This window comes from Loxodonta africana, chromosome 16 (assembly GCF_030014295.1).
Source record: "Loxodonta africana isolate mLoxAfr1 chromosome 16, mLoxAfr1.hap2, whole genome shotgun sequence".
Taxonomy (NCBI): domain Eukaryota; kingdom Metazoa; phylum Chordata; class Mammalia; order Proboscidea; family Elephantidae; genus Loxodonta; species Loxodonta africana.
The window spans coordinates 38,149,740-38,165,406 of NC_087357.1; the positions used below are offsets into that span (position 1 = coordinate 38,149,740).

At 39.0% G+C, this 15,667-nt stretch overlaps 1 protein-coding gene across 11 annotated transcripts in view; it reads right to left on the minus strand.

The window, feature by feature from the left end:
• ENTPD1 (ectonucleoside triphosphate diphosphohydrolase 1) overlaps positions 1-15,667 on the minus strand; it is a 184,135-nt gene that overhangs the window by 35,126 nt on the left and 133,342 nt on the right. For 8 of the 11 annotated variants that reach the window (XM_023546897.2, XM_023546895.2, XM_023546894.2 and 5 more), the window contains one exon: positions 8,245-8,372. The exons of the other annotated variants lie outside the window; for them this stretch is intronic. Coding sequence is in view for 2 of the 8 variants with exons in the window: in XM_023546895.2 (XP_023402663.1) it covers positions 8,245-8,372 (128 nt within the window). In the remaining 6 variants the exon portion in view is untranslated. The remainder of the gene's footprint in view (positions 1-8,244; positions 8,373-15,667) is intronic. 11 annotated transcript variants of the gene reach the window in all.

Consider the following 15,667-nt stretch of genomic DNA (forward strand, 5'->3'; position numbering starts at 1 on the left):
TGAGTCTGGGTTTATAAACAAAGCTTATCCTTTTAAACATGACTCTAGTACTCTATAAACATATCAGGCCTCTGGTAGCTACAGAGATGCTGGTAGGGCCTATAAACAATTACACACCATTTTCTTTTTTCTTCATTTGGAATTACTAGACCTTTAATATAAAACAGAGTAGTTTTTGTTGCTGTTCTTTTTAAACCAGACAACATTTGAATCCAGTGGAATAAAAATAATACAGGATATTTTCCAGGAATATTTGAGGTTGAAAATCAGAGCAAAACCTTCCAATTCTCCATAAAATGTATGATCACAAATGCTTATATACGAACACTTTAGTTTATTCTGGAAAAAGTAGATGCACAGGGAAGGCCATTACTCTTTTTGCAGAATATGGGAATCAGCAGTGGAGTGTCAGCTCAGTGACCATCACAGGCTAACAGCTAAGACCTTCCATAACACTCATCCCCCTCCAAGCAGTGGTGACTGCTGGTCTCCACTGAGGGCTTCTGACGTGCTGGGCACTCGGATAAATGAGTCTCTTGTATTATTCCATTTAATCTTCACAACCACCCCCTAGTACTCTTATTATCTTTATTTTACACATAAGAAAGCTGAGACATAAATAGGAATCTAATTGCTCAAAGTCTCACAGCTAGAAAGTAGCCAAGCTGGGATTGAAATCAAAGCAGTATAATCCCAGAGTCAGCATTCCATGAAAAGTGGCAGCTTTTTTTTTTTTTTTTTTTTTTTTTATACTTTAGATGAAGGTTTACAGAACAAACTAGTTTCTCATCAGTTAGTATACACATTGTTCTGTGACACTGGTTAACAACCCCAAGACATGTCAACACTCTCCCTTCTCAACCCTGAGTTCCCTAAATTACCAGCTTTCCTGTTCTCTCCTGCCTTCCAGTCCCTGCCCCAGGGCTGGTGCGCCCCTTTAGTCTTGTTTTGTTCCATGCACCTGTTCAATCTTTGGCTGAAGGGTCAACCTCAGGAGTGACCTCATTACTGAGCTGAAAGGGCATCCAGGGGCCATACTCTCAGGGTTTCTCCAGTCTCTGTCAGGCCAGCAAGTCTGGTCTGTCTTTTTGAGTTAGAATTTTGTACTACATTTTTCTCCAGCTCTGTCCAGGACCCTCTATTATGATCCCCATCAGAGCAGTCAGTGGCACCACCTAGTTGTACTGGACTCAGTCTGGTGGAGGCCATGGTAGATGTGGCCCATTAGTCCTTTGGACTAATCTTTCCCTTGTATCTTTAGCTTTTTTCATTCTTCCTTGCTCTTGAAGGGGTGAGACCAGTAGAGTATCCTAGGTGGCTGCTCACAGGCTTTTAAGACTCCAGATGCTACTAACCAAAGTAGAATGTAGAACATTTTCTTTATAAACTATGTTATGCCAATTGCCATGTTCCCCAAGACCATGGTCCCCATAGTCCTCAGTCCAGTAATTCAGTCCCTCAGGGAGTTTGGATGTGTCTATGGAGCTACCATGACCTTGCCTTGTACAGGTTGTGCTGGCTTCCCCAGTATTCTGTACTGTCTTACCCTTCACCAAAGTTACCACTTATCTATTGTCTGTTAAGTGTTTTTCCATCCCAACCCCTCCCCTCCCTTGTAACCATCAAAGATTCTCTTTTTATATGCAAACCTTTTTGTGAGTTTTTACAGTAGTAGTCTCACACAATATTTGGCCTTTTGTGATTGAATTATTTCACTCAGCATAATGCCCTCCAGATTCATCCATGTTATGAGATGCTTCACAGATTCATCATTGTTCTTTATTGTTGTGTAATACTCCATTGTGTGTGTGTACCACAGTTTGTTTATCCATTCATCAGTTGATGGGCATCTAGGTTGTTTCCATCTTTTTGCTGTTGTGAACAATGCTGCAATGAAGACAGTGTGCATATGTCTGTGTGATGACTCTTATTTCTCTAGGCTATACTCCTAAGAGCAGGGTTGCTGGATCATATGGTATTTCTATTTCTAGCTTTCTAAAGAAGTGCCACATCATTTTCCAAAATGGTTGCATCATTTTGCATCCCACCAGCAGTGCACAAGAATTCCAATCTCCCCACAGCCTCTCCAACATTTGTTATTTCCTGTTTTCTTGATTCGAGCCAGTAATGCTGGGGTGAGATCATATCTCATTGTGGTTTTGATTTGCATTTCTCTAATGGCTAGAGATCATGAGCATTTCCTCAAGTGTCTGTTGGCTGCTTGGATGTCTTCTTTGGTGAAGTGTCTGTTCATTTCCTTTGGAAAAGTGGCAGCTTTTAGGAAGGGCATGTGGTTTGGTACTGGGTCAGTCTGCTGTCTTCAAGAGAACCTTTTGGGGACTCTGTGTGTGCCAGTAAATGGAATGTCTATGCTAAAGACCTATTTGATAACTCATTAACTGCCAATGTTCAGTGATAAGCAGGCTATTAAGAAACTGATGAACTGAACAAACCTCAAAGGTACTTCCCCATCTAGGTCTACCAGGAAAAAGGCACTTTCTCAGGGGACATTTTTAGATACATCTAATTAATAACTCTTGAGTTCACTGTTGGTTTTTTTGTTTTTAAGTAGTCATTGAGTATCTATCTATAAGCCAGTGGTTCCCAGACTTCAGTGGCATGAGAATACACAGGATGTTTGTTGTAGGTATAGATTCTCAGGTCCGGCACCCTGGAGGTATGAACTGAGTTCTAGAGGTGGGAATGGGGAGCCAGCACTTGATAAGGATTCTGAGGCAGGGGGGTCTGACTCCCACACTGACAAACCCTGAACTTGGGCTGGTTCTATATTCTTCACATCCAATGAGGAAATATTTTACCTGTTTAAAATGCTCAGTGTATTTATTGAGTCAACGAACTTCTCTGGAGCAATCACCTAAGTCAGATACTGTGCTGGTTGTAATTTATTTTGTGATTATTTGATTAGTGATTATCTCCTCCGCCAGACTATTAGCTACTTGAGGGTAAGGGCCTTGCCATTCTTACTGCTATGTCCTCAGGGCCTAAAACAGAGTAGATGCTCAATGGAAGTGCCAGGGAGTTAACACCCCACGGGGAAACTCTTAACCAATAGGGAATGAGAACCAGTGGGCCAACCCCTAAGGAAGATCATTCAAAAGTGCCTTCTCCACATTGCTTAAGAAGGTCCTAGTGGGATCAAGCCTCAGCTGCCCAGTGTGGTGATCCATTCAATAACACTCTCTTGGGTTGGCTTTCCATCCTTCCCTGTTTCCTTGGGATCACTTCCCAAAATAAACATCCTGTTTCAAGTCCTGTTATTAGGATGTATTTTTTCAAGAAACTTGAAAAGACAAACGGAAAGAACGTTAATCTTTGCACCAGAAAACTGGGTTCTAATCTTAGCTGTACCTCCACCTGGGGCAAGATAACCTCTACCAGTCTCATTTCATTAATTATAAAATGAGGATAACCTTTCATTCTTCACAGTGCTCCAGGGGAGGACAAATAGAAATGTGAGTGTAAATTATTTATAAACTGCAAAGCACTATATAAAGTTATTATGCTTTAGGAGGAATCTCTTTACTACTCAACCTTTAAATGACAGAGTTCTTCAGGACTCAGTCCTTGTCCTCTTTTCTTCTCACTTTATACCCCCTCCTAGACAATTTCATTCATTTCTAAGGCTTCACTATATCAATGATGTCAGAGACATGTATTTAGTATAGATCTACACTGTCCAATAGGGTAACCACTAGCCACATGAGGCTACTGAGCCCTTGAAAGGTTTCTAGTCCAAACTGAGATGTACTGTTAAGTGTAAAAATTACACTAGAATTTGAAGGCTTGCTACAAAAAAAGAATGTAAAATATCTCCTTAATAACTTTATATGGATGATATGCTGAAAGGATTTTATTTTGGATATATGGGATTATATAAAATATTTTACTAAAATTAATTTCACCTGTTCCCTTTTACGTTTCAAAAAATGTGGCTACTAGGAAATGTAAAATGTGATTTGCATTACATTTCTATTGGACAGCACAAGTTTATATCTCTCTTTTCTGAGCTCCGGATCTGATCCCAAATGCTTTCCTGGTATTTCCCCTTGGATGGCCAACATTTCAAATTAGTTCTTCAAAAATCGAACTCAAAAATCTCTCTTCAAGCTATTGCAGTAGCCTCTTCACTGGTCTCCTACATCTGCTCTTACCCTTCTCTAATTAACAGCAGAAAGAGTGATCTTTTCAAAACACAAATCTGATCATGTCACTGGCTTCCCATTGCTCTTAAGATTAAAAATGAAAATCCTCAGCCTGATTTACAGGGCCCTGCATACACCACCTACCTCACTATCTTTATCCTCCTTACCCAAAGCATGCCCACTCACACTGTCCAACCACAGTGGCGTTTTCCAGTTTCTGGGAGGTGTCCTAACTTTCTGTTTCTAGACTCTTACACTTGATTTCCTTCTGCCCAGAATATTCTTTACCCACTTCTTTCCCAGCTAACTCCTAATCATCCTTCATATCTTACTGTAAATGTCATTTTTTTCAGAGACTTCCCTGGCTTCCTTTTCATTAATTTGCTAGCACTTATCATAATTATAATTAGCAAATTGTGTTGTCTATTAAATGTGTTTCCTTTCCTAGACAGTAAGTTTAATCATATCTATATTGGTTTCCCAGTTGTGCAATGCCTGACACAGACACTTAATTGTTGGTGCATAAATTTATGAACAAATGAATGGAGAACTGATGAATGACATATGATCATAAAGTAATGATATTATGTGTTTTTCAAACAAATGTTGTTGATAGCTGCCGTCAAATTGGCCCCTGACTCATGGCAACCTCATGCGTTACAGAGTAGAATTGTCCCACAGGGCTTCATATATGTATATGTATTTTGTGTGTGCGTGTGTTTTGCCCTTGTTTTATATATAATACACGGCTTTTACCAATTCGACTTTTTACAGGTGTACAACTTATTGACAGCACTTAAAATAATAAGCTATGCAACCCTACCCTTAATCAACACAAATTTTCCACCACTGTAAACTGAAACTCAGTATTCTACAAGCAAGAACCCCACCCCTCCATCCCGTACCTGGTAACCACTAATAAACATTGGTCTCTACACATTTGTCTGTACTTGTCTTTTTGTATAAGTGAGGTCATACAATATTTGTCCTTTTGTGATATGTCACTCAGCATAATTTCTTCAAGCTCCATCCATATTGTAGCATGTATCAAGACTTCATTTCTCCTACTGACAGAGTAGTATCCCATTGTATGTATGTACTACATATTTTGTTTATCCATTCATTCATTGATTGGCATTTGTTTCCACCTTTTGGGTATTGTGAATAGCTGCAACAAACACTGGTGTACAGTTCTTTTTTTTTTTTTTTGGTGGTGGTGGGGTAACCACTACTCTGTTTTCTACAATGGCTGTACCATATTGCATTCCCACCAGCAACAGATAAAGTATTCCAATTGCCTTACATCCTCGCCAACATTTGTTATTTTCTGTTGGTGTTTGTTGTTGTTGTTGTTTTTATCCTATCTTAATGGGAGTGAAATGATATCTCATTGTGGTTTGGATTTGCATCTCTCTCTGATGGCTAATGTTATTGGGCATCTTTTCATATATGTGGTGGGCATAAGAATGTCCTCTTTGGTAAAATGTCTATTTAAGTCCTTTGCCCATTTCTTGATTGGGTTCCACAGGGTTTTTTTGGCTGTAATTTTTATTGAAGCAGTTCACCAGGTCTTTCTTCTGCAGAGCCACTGGATGGGTTCAAACCACCGCCCTTTAGGTTAGCGGCTGATTACAAACTGCTTGCTCTGCCCAGGCTCCTTAAACAAATACACCAGGTACAAGTATCCAAGTAAGTGTTATCTTCAAGATGCTCATTTTGGAAAGGATATACATTTATTCAAACAAACTACTCAAAACATTTTAGTAGCTCATGATATTTGGGATATCCTGGAGCTAGTTTACAAGACACACAAAACAGTCTCATTTTTCATTCCTTATTTTAGATTTTATAAAACATCTCATCATATACCTTATTCTTTAAACTTAGTTTTGAATGATTTCAGTGATATTATTATAACATATACTCTAAGGCAGCACTGTCCAATAGAACTTTCTGCAGTGATAGAAATGTTCTATGTCTGCGTTACCGAATATGATAGCCACCAGCCACATGTGACTTGCACGTGAAAAGTGGCTAGTGCAACTGAAGGACAAATTTTTTTATTTTATTTAATTTCAATTAACTTATATTTCAAGAGCCACATTTGGCTAGTGGCTACCCAACTGGATGGCATAGATCTAAAGCCATCACCAAAAGACAAGTTTCCAAAATATTTTGCCCCAATGTGTGCCAGGAATCTTATTAAAACTAGTGCATAACCTTAACAAGCAGCTAGTTTGCATAGGTAAAATGATTTTTGTGTAAAATAAATCAGTGCCATTACCATGAAGATTTATTTCAGATGCCTGCACTGTTCTTCAAATACTCATACCTTTCATTTAAAGAATGCCAAATACTTTGTTCCATTTTTCCAGGCCAACATACCACCACAGAAGCACAAGAGACTTAAAGAAGACCACTGTGAATAAGAGAAGGTCATCCACGGCCACATGTATTGTTGGGAACACAGAGCTCAAGTCTAGTTATGGATTTTGCCTCCTGGGCAGTCCTTTCTGTAATGATGTAATACTGAACATGTAAAAAGGTCAAATCAAGAAGGAAATCATGTACTTTTGGAGCTGGTAAACAAACAGCAGAACTGAATGTCATAAGGCTTTAACTGTGAGTGAAGTTTTGCCAAGAGAACCGACATCACTCTTAACATTAGAAGGCAAGAGACTGTTGACAATGAAATAGCATCAGCCTTCCATGAAGACAAAGGGGCTGCTGTGTAAAGCCCCACTGAGTTGGATTAGTGTGGCAAAGGGAGCCAACATGACGCGCAGGCCACTGCTATATACAAGTAATTAGAATTGGTGAGTAAGGTTTCAGTGGCATGGCATAAGCATCCATATTTCCAGGCTCATAGTTTACAATACAAGAGAAGATACTTGTGCACATGTATTCCATAGCCTTTGTGGTTAAGATACCTTCTGAATATGTCACCACGCAACTATAGATATGTGATTGTTAGCAGATTGGCATCCTCAGAGCCCTTTGTAGATTTATTTACTGTGGTTTCAATTGAAGTTAAAAACGATGTCTCTACAATAAATTTAATTTTCTTCCTGCTTTTTAATTAATAGATTAAATAAAATCATGGCCATATTACAAGGTCAAAACCCAAACCCAAACCCACTGCCATCAAGTCGCTTCGAACTCATAAGATATTCAAGGTACTTAAAAGATATTTTTGAAATTTTGCTTTGATGACCAGGGAAGGAAGCAGAATTAATTTTCACAGCAGAGTTAAGGCTCTAATGGTTTTGAATGATACTAACTAGCTCTTCAAAATATAGAAATTTCCCAAGAAATCTGTCCATTTGTGAGTAAATTTCAAATTACCATACTTGATATATATATATGTGTGTTCTCTGGGTTCTTTTTTAAGTTGATTTTTTTGCTTTCTTTAATATTTTTAGAGATAAGGAACAAGTTTTCTCCATAATCCTTGACTTCCAAAGTGCTTTCTACACAATATTATTGTACTGACAATAGTGATAATAAGGGAGTGAGAACAAAGAGTACAGCGTTATGACTCGCTCATGGTGAAAAAAATGAGTAAAAAGTGGAGACGGTACTAGAACACAGAATATCAGTGAAGTATAACACAGACCTTGATATGGTGAGTAAAGCATTTGTCTCTGCTATAGTATCAATTTAATGTTTGCTGAACAATCAAAAAGGCAATTATCTTGCCACTACTAATTGATATAAAGCATTCTCTCTTCCAGAGTGAGCATGCATTTCCATTTTACTCTCTTAACCCAATAAATATTGACTTGTTTCTCGGTTGCCAGAACCTCAACTAGAGGGAAACCTGTAAGAGCCAAAACTTGAGGGGACCGCCTTACTTTTCTGAGTCTCGCAAGTTTTCCACCTTTGACAGGGTGCAGTCTTACCACTCTTCTCACTTGTTTTAGTGGAAAGTAGTATTTGAGTATTCCTTCTCTGACAGGTTTCTGCCATACACAGGTTCCGGCTTTCACAGGCTTTACTGTACTACTGGATGCTCTGATTTATCTAGCCCCTCCCCCTCCTCACCCTACAACCCCCCTCCACACACAAGGATTTGAGTTACCTTAAAGTTTTCTGGTGTATTTTTATTCTGGGTCAGCCCCACAGCGAGCAAAGCTATCAGAGACAGGATAAAGGTGAACCCAAGAATGACCAGGCCATTTTTGGACAAAAATCTCTTCACTCTAGAATCTATGACCAAAAACAGAAGAGAAAATATCAAGAAATCAACAAACATCCGTTTTTCTTCCTTTTCTTTCTAGTCCTGTTTTGTCTATCTGGAGACATCAAAGATATGTAAAAGCTAATCTTTATGCCTGAGACACTTGCAAAGTTATTGGGAAATAATTTGAGAACAAAAGTATTTCTCTGTATTGTGATAAGGGCCAAGACTGAGTTAGTGACTGTGGTACGGAGAATGGGCAGAACTAGTGACCAGTGAGCACTGATCAGATATGGAATGAGGGGTGGGAAGAGCCCCACACTGGCAGTGTGTTTAATAGGTCATGTAAAACTATCAAGGTGCAAATAACGAATAACTATCAAGGATATCCATCCACATTTTTTAATTCTACCACAAAATATTTTAGATCTTAAAAAGTATAAAGAATATATCATCAAACATCAAAGTCCCACCACTCCATGACATTTCCTGGCTTGACATACCCCTTGCATTTCAACCACCCATCAGTGGTAAGGAATTGGGAGTAGCCTAGGAGCTGGGGAGTTTTGAACATTTCAGGCCATCATTCACATTATCTTATCTATTCTGTTCTTAGTCACGAGCCGTGACTAAGAACAGTAGCATCACTTACGGGGGTGCGGGAAGTGCAGACCGCACTGGGTGACACTGTCAAAGGGGGTAACTCTAAAATGACTGTCTATAAAATTTTTATGGGAAGTAAAGGAATTTCTTTCTGTTCTTCCTCTGACATTGTTCTGCCCAGTTGGGATGACATCCAATGATGGCAAAGCAGAGAGATGCAGAGAGCAGAAATAAGGAGTTCTTGGTGCATTTTGAGCTGCTAAATCAACCAACCCTGAGCCCCACCCTCCAACAAGACTTACGCTTTGAGCCAGTTGGAGTCAGAATTTTATTTACTTAGAGACAAAAATACCCTGACACAACTGGTGTGGCAGAAATGCCCTCTCTGATGCCAGAGCTCTAGGATCTGAAAAAGAATCTCCTAAGTACTCCCTACCTCAATTCCCAAAGTTGCTGACATTGATAAACACAGCTCACAGTTCAAAAAGTCTGCCTTTTTCATTCTTTTGTTTATACATATTTGACAATTTTGCAATCTCATTTCCCCCCAAGTCTATCTGGGTTCTTTTCTTAGCATCCAGATCTAATGAAAAATGAAATGAAAAAGACAGACAAGGTCTCTTCTCTATGGAGCTTACAATATGGTTGGGGAGACAGAGAAATAAGAAAAATAAATACATAAATAACTGAATTCAGGTAGTGATAAGCGCTAAGAAAAAATTAAAACTAAGGAACATGAGAGAGTGACTTGAATAAGAGTAGGGGAGGAGTTCATTAGATTAAGGTCAGAAAAGCCTCTCTGAGGAGGTGACCTTTGAGCTGAGACTTGCAAGACAAGAAAACACCCACTAGAAGAAGGAGAAAGAACATTCCAGGAAGGCAACACAGCAACTGCAAAAACCCTGAAGAGGGGTTACTATAATTGTTTCTTCCTTTTCCTGATGATAATATTTACTAAATCATTATTATCACTGAACAGTTAGATATACACTTTTCTACATTTGTCCAGCCTTTGCAATGATATTCACATTATTAGAATATATTCAAGTCTTCCATCATATTCTTATCTCTTATTACAGATATAATAAGCGAAAGAACTTAGGTCAGAGAGAACGTTTATATTTTTTCCATATACAATTTTCAAAAACTTTATGACTGAAAAAACAACAGCTAAGTTTGTTTTTCCGGTAACCGACGAGATTATCCAGAGAAAAGAAATCACAAACAATCCATCTACTCCTGAAAGGTCAGTCACGGAAAATCGTACTAAGCACCGTTCTACTCTGATACACATGGAGTCGCCGTGAGTCAGAACTGCCTTGACAGCAGCTGGCATGGTTGGTTTTTTTCAGTCTTCCATGGATTACGCTAAATAGCAGGCAGTTTTCAAAAGCTCTTTATCACATGTACAAAGCCGGACTCTTCTTTGGAAGTGGTGCTGGACTTGGGAGTCCAAGTTAACTTATCTGAGACATGCTAATAGAAAGGAAATCATATAGGTTACCTGCCCACTCTTTCTGGGTCCCAAGGGTTTTTATGCAGACCTTGTGACTGCTACAGTCAACTTCTACTTTGGAAAATTCACATTGACTATCTTCACCTTGAGAAGTCCTTCATTTGCCCCATGGGTAAAAACGTGGTTTCTACCATACAATGTGAACTGATACTTCAGGAAACCATTTCAAGAAACAATATTACTTAAAATATCCAACAGTAAAGCGTTGTGGGTTTTCTTTTTCCTCTGAATTATCTAACTATACTGGAAAATTCAAGACTGCCACTTCTCTCCCATTTTATCCTTTCATGGTGTCAAGTGAGAGGTCTTCTCTGTTTAAGGTGTGAGAATCAGGTAATGACTTGAACTCTTCACTTGTCAGAGAAACAAAACTGAAGGAAATCTAAACCTTGAGAAGACAGACTGATTTCTTCTATGTTAGAAGAAAAAAAACTAGATGTAGTAGCAATAGAAATATAGAAATAGCCACGATTACATCTACAGTTAATCATCCTATTAAAATGAAGATTAAAAATATTTAATTTTGTTCTTAGTCAAAATCCTGCTGTACAGAGAAATCCCAGCTTCTCCACCTCATGATATAAGATCTTAAAATTTTACTCCATTAATAAACAGATTTGGAGTGTTGGTAGATAGAGTGGGTTTCAAGCAAAACTAAAGTTTTACTTTGTGGATCGAGTGAAACTGACTAGATTCAAATTATTTTCAGTTTCCAATAAGTCACATCTGAACTAAGAAAACAAAATAGCAAACATAGACAAGCACTGGCAAGTAAACATTGGTGAAATACTGTGGTCCTTCATGTGTATACACAGCCCAGTAATGGGACAGATTCCCTGAAGCTCAGGGGACTGATCCTAATCTGGCCTTGCCATTCCCCCAACTTCCAGAGTCAAAGCCTCCACATCATTTCTGCCACCTTTCTTCCTCTTCATCATGAAGTTCTTGGCAACACAGATTTAGGCTGTTCTCACAGTCAGAGGCTTTCTCGATCCTACCTCAGTGTCTCCATTCCAGGCCCCTTAAACCCACCTTCTCCTATGTTGATATCCACCCTTCTGTTCCAGTCACCCTACCTTACATCTGATCTTCTAGAGCAGCCCTTCCTAATTCTCTTCCCTGCCAGATTCCATCTTTCACATAGCTGCAGAAATCAGTAATTGACATTCTCATGGCTCTTTCTCATCAAGAACCAATGGTAGCTTCCTACTGCTTGCTAGATGGAAGCTGCACTGGTCTACCTAGACCTCCAGGCCTTTAGAATCTTAAGCCCTTCCCTAGCTCACCACTTCAAGAAGAAGACCTGTTTGTGTCTAAAATCATAATGCCTGGCATTAATGCCATTAGAATATAAGCCTCATATGTATGTGAAAGCTGGGCAATGAATAAGGAAGACCGAAGAATTGATGCCTTTGAATTATGGTGTGGGGGAAGAATATTGAATATACCATGGACAGCACTACGCCAGAAGAAGGAACAGATCTATCTTGGAGGAAGCACAGCCAGAATGCTTCTCAGACACTAGGGTGGTTAAACTTTGTCTCACGTGTCATTTGGGCATTTTATCAGCAGAGGATCAGTCCCTGGAGAAGGACATCATGCTTGATAAAGTAGAGGGTCAGTGAAAAACTGGAAGACCCTCAAGGAGATAGATTGACACAGTGAGTGGAACAATGAGCTCAGGCATAACAATGATTGCGAGGATGGCAGAGGACCAGGCAGTGTTTTGTTCTGTTGTATATGGGGCTGCTATGCATCAGAACTTACTCAATGGCACCAAACAAGAACAACCTCACTTATCCACTATCTCATTATATGATATTTCACATTTAAAACAATAGTAAAAATCTACTATCTGACTATTTTGGGCATTAACAATGTACATCCGTCAGTAAGGAATGCCAAGGTGGTAGGCGAGAGTGATGCTGGCTGTGATGGTTAAGGTTATGTGTCAACTGGCTGGGCCATGATTCTCAGTGGTTTGGCAGTTATATAATGATGTGGTCATCCTCCATTTTGTGATCTGATATGTTCATTCTCCATTTTCACTTAATGCCAATTTTCATATAATGACCTTGTCTTTGGAACCTAACCACGTTGATAAGTGAGAAGTGGGTGTACTACTCTTATCGTTATCCTCACTTTACATGATAATAAGGAAAATGAGTCACAGAGAGGTTAAATAACTTGCTCCAAGTCCAAAAAGTTACACAGATATAAACGGTAAATGTTTGAACTGGTAATTAATCACGGGCAGTCTGGCTCCAGAGCCCCAAGACTTTTTTTTTGTAAAAATATATATACATTAATAAAAGACATTTTATATATATATACACACACATATGATGACAATGCTTACCAATTCAACATTTTCCATGTATACAATTTATTGACCCCAGTTACATTAATCATGTTGTGCAGCCATCACCAATATCCATTGCCAAATTTGCCATCGCCATAAACAGAAATTCAGTGCTTCTTAATGCAGAGTCCAGGCTTTTAATTTCCGCCCCACCCTACACCACATAAATGAGGCTTAACACAATGCCTGGGACATGGGACCAGTGCTTCATGTGACAGCAAATCCCATCATCCAAAAATGATAAGTGACTGACTTTGAGGACTTGGTTAGAGGGTGTGTGTTTAGACTGTTGTCCCTGATGTCACAGAGTCTTTGTTCCCTGGCAGTGATAAGCTTACCTAAGTGGCAAAAGGCTGAGATTATGATTCTCAGGGAGGTTAAGAGACTTGCCCAAGGTCATATGTCTTAAAATAGCAGAGGAGGGATTTGAACCAAGATACTCAACTCTAGTCCAAAGTTCTCAACCATTGCTCTGCATTCAAGATACATAGAAAATTATTCAGCTTCATTCATTCTTAGTTAACCCAATACAAAATAACTGCTTGAAAGTTTGTTCAAATAGCAAGATTTTATTCTATTTCACATTCCCATATTCCCCGTATTAATTAATCCAGAGCCAAATATGAGGGCAAAGCAGTTTAATTTAGTGGATTTTTTTTCCTGCTTGTGTTTGTAAATCAAGGAAATCAATACAAACATCACTCAATATAGACACAAATGCTAAAAATGAACTACAAGTCCTCAGTGACAACCAGTTAGTTAAAGAACAAAAGGCAATGGAGAGGAGAGGGGAAAATAAGACGGACACAGTGTTGGGAGACACAGGCAAGAAGGCAGGGCCACAGAATAAAAGGGCAGGGGAAGGATGAAGTACGGGTGAGAGTGGAAAGAGAGGTAGAAAGACAGACTCAAGAGTTCTGAGAAATGAGGTAATTGCGCAAATAACGTTATATCCTGTTCCACTGATCGCCTGGACCACAGACCTCAGAGGAAGTTACTGGCTTTTATGACACAGTATTTTCTTTCTACTCTTTGAAATTTTAATTAGCTGGTTATTCTCAGTTCACAACTCTTTCATTAGAAAAGGAGTTTATTTATCTCAACAGAGTAGCTTGGTTGGTACTAATCAGACACCTCAGAGAATCAGCTTTGGGTGTGAAAAGCACATCTAGCAACACCCAGGCAGTGGGGGTGGGGATGGGGGTACAGAACAAGCTCTTCTGCAAATCAGATTCTGCTAGCCTGGGCTCCTCACCTTACGGTTCTTCTTGCAGTCGGGTCTGGTCTTTTCTCAGATTAGCAGCTCAGAACTGACTTTGGACTCGGTAGCACCTGACTAAAAATGTTAAGGACCCTTCTGGTCTTCCCTGAATTTTTGCCCACACACTGCACCAAGCACAATAGGCCTTTGTGGTCAGCATGGAATCCCATGTTTAAGTGTGGAGTAGGCAGGAAGAAGGGTTGTTTCCGGCAAAGTGATGTCACTGAGGCTGTAGGCAGGAATTCCCTGTGTCCCAGCCAACAAGCCTTAACAATCTTATGTATTGATGGTCTCTGCAATAAGCACATTGCTTCCACTAAATGAGTCCTCTTCCATGTCTGAAATTAAAGAACTGTGCCCTGGGGACTCTACCCCTTTTTCAAAGCAGTTGCATTTGTCAGCAAGCCTTGGTTATTTGCAGACATGAGAAAGTCTGAGAAAAGCAGTACTGGCAACACATTGGCAGTGTGGTTCATCCAGACTTATAGTCCCCTATCTTCTAGAGGGATTCTCTCATTTTTACCTTCTCATTTTTGAAACCCATGAGCTACAAAATCCATAAGTTATGTAAAAATTTTTCTTCAGCAAAATATACCATAAGTAAAGCAAAAAATTATAAACTGGGGAAAATGTTTGCAACAACCATGAAATAGTCTGGTTTCTCTAACATTAAGGAGTCATTAAAAATCACTAAAAAAGTAATCAACTGACCCAGTAGAAAAATGGGCAAAGAACATGAACAGGCAATTCAAAGAAAAAGAAATACATCTTCTCAACATATTAAATATACATTTGTTGTTGTTGTTGTTGTTAGGTGCCATCCAGTCAGTTCCAACTCACAGTGACCCCATGCACAACAGAAGGAAACACTGCCCGGTCCTGCGCCATCCTAAAAATACACTAATTTACCCTTAATTAAAGGGAATGTAAATTAAAAAAAATAATGAGGTACTTTTATCACTTATCAGAATAGCAAAGTTTTAAAAAAGTTTTATAAGTATGTAATACTCACTACACACGAGAATAGCCAAAATAATAATCATAATAACGCTGACAATAACAAGTGTTGACAAGAATGCAGAGCAACTAGAACTCTCTTACACTGCTGGTGGAAATACAAAAATGCACAGCCACTTTAGAAAAGAGTTTGTCAGTTTACTATGAACTTAAACATATACTTACTCCATGACCAAGCAACCCCACTCTTAGGTATTTACCCAAGAAAAGTGAAGACATATGTCCACACAAAAACCTGTACTTAGCAACTTTGTTCATAATGACCACAAACTCAAAAAAATACAAATATCCATCAATTGGTAAATGTAGACAAATTGTGGCACATCCAATGTAATTCCACTCAGCAATAAAAAAGGAATAAACTACTGATAAACGCAACATGAATGAATCTCAAAAGCATTATGCTAAGTGAAATAAATGAGACTCAAACGCTAAAAACTGTATGATTTCATTTATATGACATATGAGAAAAGCCAAGGGCAAAAATCAGATCAGTGGGCAGAGGTGCAGGGTAGGGGTAGAGAATTGACTACAAAGGCTCAAAAAGTAACATCTTGAGATGATG